At 49.6% G+C, this 6,910-nt stretch overlaps 1 protein-coding gene across 2 annotated transcripts in view; it reads right to left on the bottom strand.

Annotated features, from left to right (window-relative positions):
• Positions 1–11: 11 nt before the first annotated feature.
• The window catches only part of Ptk7 (protein tyrosine kinase 7 (inactive)), a 55,830-nt gene continuing 48,931 nt past the window's right edge, over positions 12–6,910 (bottom strand). For both annotated transcript variants that reach the window (XM_010617653.2, XM_033766444.1), the window contains exons 18-20: positions 2,480–2,631; positions 1,148–1,326; positions 12–825 (exon numbers count right to left, since the gene is read on the bottom strand). In XM_010617653.2, the coding sequence (XP_010615955.1) occupies positions 665–825; positions 1,148–1,326; positions 2,480–2,631 (492 nt within the window). In that variant the 3' untranslated portion in view covers positions 12–664. The remainder of the gene's footprint in view (positions 826–1,147; positions 1,327–2,479; positions 2,632–6,910) is intronic.

Genomic DNA, 6,910 nt, shown 5'->3' with positions numbered 1-6,910 from the left:
AAAAAAAAAAAAAAACCACAAAACAAACAGAACAACAACAGTAAAGGTGCGAGGGGGTGGCCCACCCTCCTCAGCTCCTCCGGGGCCCACCCAGCCTCCCATGCCCACCCCACCCCATGCTGCAGTTACATACAAAAGCCGCCCGTGCATACAAAAAGGGCGGGTTATATAGTGTCAAAAGCTCCTGAAAACTCCTTCATCTGCCAGGCACTTAGGATGAGGGAAGGAGAGGAAGGCAGGAAGGCCTGGGTCAGGGTGACTGTGCCAAGCCACATGGGAGGGCCCTTGCTGTGTTCTCCGCAGTCCTGGTCCAGAACCCAGGTGGGGCCCATGGGTGCTATTAGGTACAGTAAGGAGCCACCCACCCCAACCCTCCAGGCAGAGGTGACAGAGGAGTGACAGAGCTGCACCTGGTCAGAGGAAGAAGCTACGGGCCAGAAATCAGGGCTACCTGAGGTACCCACACTGTCCCTGATGAGGGTCGGGTGGCAGAGAAAGCTGCCCAACCCAAGGCCCTAGTACCTGGCCTGGGTCTAAATCAGCCTCCCCAAGGCTGAGAGGAGGGAGGCCCAGGCACTGCCCAGGCCTTGGCCGTGCCTGGACAGGGACCCCAGGGCATCCTCCCCTGACCATGCCATCCTCGGCACAGCCTGCCACACCCTGCTCACGGCTTGCCATCCGCGGGGCTGTCCCCCAGGGCGCTGGCGATCTCGCTGAAGGAGGGCCGGTCCTTGGGGCTGGGTGCCCAGCAGCGCTGCATCAGCTGGTAGAGCTTGGAAGGGCACCCCTCAGGCTGCGGGAGCCGGGCCTTCCCAACCTGCAGATCTGAAGAGGAGGTGGCGGAGGGTGAGGGAAGCACTTAGTCTGTCAGTGATCCATGGGTCGGTCCCCAAGCAGCATGTGAGGGTGATAGGGGAGCACCAGCTGATGGCGGTGGGCACTGACTTGGGGCGCAACCTTGAGTCATGAGTCTGCAGCCCGATTACTGTGGCTGGCAGTGAGCTAAGCGAGTTGTTAGACAGGGTTAGAGCACCCAAGGCAGGCCCTAGGGGCAAGGGCTCTGTGCCAATCTGTACAAAAGCTGTGTCCTTGCTAAACACCAACCTTGAATCCAGAGTCACCCTGTGGAAGCACCAAAGCTGCCTACCTGCTAGCACCTCATCATCCGCTTGCCCACTGTGGGGCAGCTCCCCGTGGGTGAACACTTCCCACATCAGCACCCCAAAGGCCCAGACATCGGACTTGGTGGAGAAGTCGCCCTCCAGGACGGCCTCAGGAGACATCCAGCGCAGCGGCACCCAGGCCTGGCGGAAGTGGTAGTACTCACTGCAGGACAGAGGCAGCACAGGCAAGGAACGGGTGAGGAGCACAGAACTGGGGTCTCAGGCTTGCCCCCATCTGGGATTCCACCCCAGGCCCGCCCAGCCTTACCCCATCAAGGCACTCAGGAAAAGCAGTGAAATGTCTGCAGCACATGGGGAATGCTGGGTCCACTCTGGGGTACCCATGTGGAATTTGATGGCTTAAAAATTCCACTAAGAAGGGCCAGGGATTTAGCTCAGTGGTGCTGTGCCCACCTCCCAAGCGCAAGGTCCTGAGTTGGATCCCCAATACCGGAAAAAAAAAAAATTCTAAGAGGGGCCGGGAATATAGCTCAGCAATGCAGTACCTGCCCGGCAGGCACAAGGCCCTGAATTTGATTCCCAGTACCAAAAAGCAAAACAAAACAAAAATTCTACTAAGAATCCTATTTGCCTAAATGTTAACAGAAAAGAAAGCCACTCATCATATATCCTTTCTAGATTAGTTTTTAAATGTAGAAAACAAGAACTTGTCAAAAGAAAAGAGCTTTTATTGATGATAAAACAATCATGACCAAAGCAACAGTCAGAAGAACTGGAGTGACTACAAAGTAGGGGACTCCGGGGGATCGGGGTGTACAACACCTGAGAGCAAGTGTGGCTACAACACTGAGCTCTAAGTCTGAGGCTTCAAAGCAATAATTACTGAACTCAGGAAGTTGGAGAGGGAGCCAGTTTTGTTTTTTTGGTACCGGGGATCGAACTCGGGACCTTGAGCTTGCGAGGCAGGCTGCAGAACCACTGAACTAAATCCCCGGCCCAGGGAGCCAGTTATATTACACATGAACTGGTTAAACTTACCCAGTAAAAAGAGGTTAACTTTTTTTTTTTTTTTAATTCAGGCTGGCCTCAAACTCACTATGTAGTCCAGGCTGGCCCTGAACTCACAGTAATCCCGAGTACTGTGATTAGAGGTGTAAGCCACCCACGCCTAGCTTTAGGGTTATCATTTTTACCACTAGGAAAAAATTTGCAACCAGCAGGAACTTGGATCCCGCTGCCCCTTTGGAAAGAGGAGGGGGAGGGTCTGTCCTCACCCTGGGCCTCCAGTTTTGGATTAAGCCCCTCCCCGACTCTATCTACCCACTGGGATCCCCAACCCACCTGGGCCCTCCTACCTGTTGTACACATCCTTGCTGAGGCCCAGGGCTGATACCTTCACCTGTCTCCGGGCGCTGATCAGGCAGTTGCGGGCAGCCAAGTCTTTGTGCACAAAGCGGTTGTTGGACAGGTGCTCCATGCCCAGGGCCACCTGGGTGCACAGGGCCACCTGGGGAGGGAAAGGTGCCCATCAGCCCAGGACGAGAGGCTGAGGTGACCGCCAGCCCCCAGCAGGGTCTCCGGACCCAGCACAACAGCAGCCTGAGCTTCTTTCTCTGTAAACGGGGATCACGCCATGCCCGCTTCACTGGGTTGGTGGAGGCTGGGTTAGAGGGAATGGAATGCGTGACATCATGCCTATGTGCAGCAAGTGCTAGATCGAGAGCGGCACATGGGGTTGGGATCACAGCCTAACCATGTGACTGGAAAAGAGCTGGACATAACACCAGCTTCCAGCTTCTCAATGCTATGTGCTCCCTCACTCAAGAGGTAATCCCCCCTCCCCAACCCCTGCCCCAGGGCCTAGTGCATGCCAAGAGCACTCTTCCACCCATCTGTGTGCCTAGCCCCTTTCATTTTGTTATTTTGAGACAGAGTCGAGACAGAGTCAAGCCAGATTGCCCAGGTGTAACCCAACCTTGTGATCCTTCAGCCTCAGTCTCCTAAGTAGCTGGGATTATAGACTGTGTACCACTTCCTGGCTGTCTGGTGTTTTTCCTTTTTTCTTTTTTGGTACCAGGGATCAGACTCAGGTCCTTATGCTTGTGAGGCAGGAGCTGGAACCACTGAGCTAAATCCCTGGCCCTAGTCTTTTTCCTTTTTTAAAAAATCACTGTATTTGGTTTGTTTCACGAATATACACCATGGTTTAATCATTCTAATGCCAATGGAGAGGTGGATGGTTTCCAGTTTTTGGCTGTTAAGCACAGAGCCACCTTGAGCACTTACAGGTGTGCATACACGAGTGTCTCTAAGATACTAGGGATGTGTGGTAGAAGGAGTAACTCTACCACAACAAAATACCATCACACCATTTTCTATAACGTATGAGAATTGGGGAGATTTTTCACTGATACCCCTTTGAGCCGCCATATGAATATATCATATTATACATTATATATTAAATAAAAAATAAAATATGAGGTCTGATTAAAAAATACAGAGTGTGTTTAAATAAGTCTATTATAGTAGCTGAGAGTGCTGCTACACCCCTCTAATCCCAGCACTCGCTGTGAGTTTGAGGCCAGCCTGGGCTACATAGTGAGTTCAAGGCCAGCCCGAATTATACAGCAAGACCCTGTCTCAAAAACAAATAAAAGATCTATTATAGTAAAAGATCCACTGCTATTGATCCCCCTTAAAATCCTCTCCCTCACTTCAAACACACTTATCCCATTGATCTTTCCACTTTCTGAAGCAGCTCTAGAAGGCTCGAGTGTCCTGAATCCATTCAAAATATTTACCTTTCACGGTCATTTGGACTTTGGGGGAAAGCCAGCGATCTCATGGTGCCAGATCTGCTGAATAGGGCAGATGAGAACACATAGTCATGTTTTTACGAGCCTGCCTTTCCGCTGGTGGCACTCGGCAGCAGCAGTCACTGTATTATTTTTTATTACATCTCGTAAAGATACTATACAGAACTTCCAGAACTACTTCATGAAGCAGCAAAAACGATGGGATAAGTGTGCTCAAAGTGAAGGGACGTCTTGAAGGGAGTTCATAGCAACGTGTCTTTCACTGTCAGTTTTTAAAATTAAGTCAACCTTCACTGTAGTTTTTGATCAAAGCCTATGTTAATGCACTGAATAAACATTAACTGAGCATCCTCTATAAACCACACACAGCAGGTGCTAGTAGGACATAACAGGCCTGTCCAAGACAGGGCTCCTGGGGAAAGGACAGATGCAAAGGGAGCCAAGGGCCATGCCACTGTATCCACAGCATGGGGCCACCACCAGGGAGAGGAGGTCACCAGCAAACAGGAAAACTAGCACCTCAGGGTCTTTGTAAAGACCCTTGGTCCTTTCAGCCTTATGGCCTTATCCAGACCTTGGGGGCCACCCTGGATGGACCCCTCATATATAAAATCAAGCAGACAGAACAGCAAAGAGGTCCCCGGGACCCACACAAATTGTGGACAAGTTTCTGGCCGGTTATGTGTTTCTGCCAGCATCCAGACCTGCTCTCAGTGTCCCACAGGGAAAAGTCACCACCACACAATGCAAGGAGAGATGGAGATAAGAAATGGCCTTGGGGCCAGGGATGAAGCTCAGTGGTGCTGTGCGTGCCTTACAAGTGCAAGGTCCTGAGTTCGATCCTTGGTACCACAAAACAAAAAAGAAAAGAAAAGAAAGAGCGAGCATAGCCAATGACTAGAATCACTGAGATCAAGGAAATACAAACCAAGACCCAGTGATATCCCTGTACACAGATCCACTGGCAAAAGATCAGAAGTCCATCTTCAGCTTATTTCAAATGGTTTAGGAAAAAATGCATAAAAACCAATATTACGCCTACAAATGTAAAATAGGGACTAACAAAGCAAATGAGGCAAATATAAATAATTGAATTTGGATAAAAGGTTTGAAGTGATTCCTGGACTATTCTTATACTCTTTAATTAAAAAGTATGAAATACCAGCCAGGGATTTAGCTCAGTGGCACAGCACCTGCCTGGCAAGCACAAGATCCTGAGGTGGATCCCTGATACCAAAAAACCCCCCAAATTATGAAATACCAAAATTAAAATTTTCCACACACACACACACACACACACACACACAAATGGCCAATAAGCACATTAAAAAATAACAATAATACCTAACTGTATTAAAGCAAGCTATGTGCAGACTAATAATGAGAATACGTTATGGATTAACCAAGGATTATTTATGGTTAATTTGATTCTATGCTCCTGACATTAAAAAGGGAAAAACAGGGAATGGGAGCGGTCAGGAGCTGCTGCCAGGTTTCTCAGTACTGGAGAGGGAAAGCAGCACTGGGCATAGCTCAGGAGCAGAGCTTGTTCTATGTGTGCTCAGGACCCAGGGTTCCAACCCCAGCACCAGTAAAGGAGGGGAGGGGACAACGGTTAAGCACCCACTGTGTGCCAGGCCTGGGTGGGGTGGCTGCCTCGCCTCACATGGGCCTGTGGAAAAGTTCATTATGAGCTTGGCACAAGGTACACAGCCAGGCTTTATTCCCAGGTCAATGTCAAATTCTTGCTCTTGAGCTGGACACAGTGGCACATGCCTGTAATCTCAGCACTTGGGAGGCTGAGGCAGGAGGATCACCATTAGTTCAAGCCCATCCTAAGCTACACAGTGTTTTCAAGGCCAGCTCAGACTACATAGTGAGAACCTGTCTCAAAAAAACAAACAAAACAAACAAAAATCCTTACTCTCTCTCTCTCTTTTTTTGGTACCGGGGATCAAACTCGGGTCCTTGTGCTCATAAGGCAGGAAGCAGAACCACTGAGCCACCTTGTTCTTTTTCTTGTTATGGTACTGCAGACTGAACCCAGAGTTGCTCTACCACTCGGCAACACCCCCAGCCTGTTCTGTTTTTTATTTTGAGACAAGGTCTTACTAAGACTCCCAGGCTGGCCTCAAACTTACAATGTGACTCACAGGTGTGTGTCGATAGCACAGCTGCCTTTCCTAGGTCATTCTGCAGGTGATTGGCCCAGAGGGCAGCTGCTGGCTGTGGAACTGGCCCTGTGGCATCCAAGGCTGGCTCAGAGCAGCTTTATCAGCCTGGCTCCTGGGTCTCAGGCAGAGCAGCTGAACTCAAGTTCATGGAGAGGGGTTCTCCCAATACAGCCCATCCTAGTCCATGCCCTGCCAGGAATGTCTTGGGGGCCTCCACCGGTGCCTGCCTACCAGTCATGGTCTGTTAATGTATTCTGAAGACAACTCACTGGCTTGTAACCAGCATTAGAAAAAGAAATGGAAGAAAAAATATCAGAGTACAGCCAGGCACAATGGTACACTCCTGTACAGCACAGCTACTCAGGAGGCTAAGGCAGGAGGATTCAGGCTGGAGGCCCGCCTGGGCAACTCAGCAAGACTCTTTCTCAAAAATAAAATGAAGGAAGGGCTAAAGATGTAGCTCAGTGGTACCCAACCTGCCTAACATTCACAAGGCCCTGGGTCTGATCCCCAGCACTACAAATCAATCCTAGCACTCAGAAGGCTGAGGCAGGAGGATTGCTGGGGGTTTAAGTATATCCTATGTACGTAGTTCAAGACCAGCCTGAGCTACAAAGCAAGGCCCTGTCTCATAAATAAATCAATAAATCAAGCATATATATGAAGGTATGATCAATGACTTGGGTAAATGTTGAATTTTTTTAAATCACAGTAAAAGACACATTACCATTAATCCTCCTCAGGATGCTTCAAGCCCTTATCTAAGCACACTTATTTTGCACTTTCTGAACCAGGT

The sequence above is a fragment of the Fukomys damarensis genome, unplaced genomic scaffold (genome assembly GCF_012274545.1).
Source record: "Fukomys damarensis isolate Sample0158 unplaced genomic scaffold, DMR_v1.0_HiC HiC_scaffold_20, whole genome shotgun sequence".
NCBI lineage: Eukaryota > Metazoa > Chordata > Mammalia > Rodentia > Bathyergidae > Fukomys > Fukomys damarensis.
This window is presented reverse-complemented; position numbering and strand designations above follow the sequence as displayed.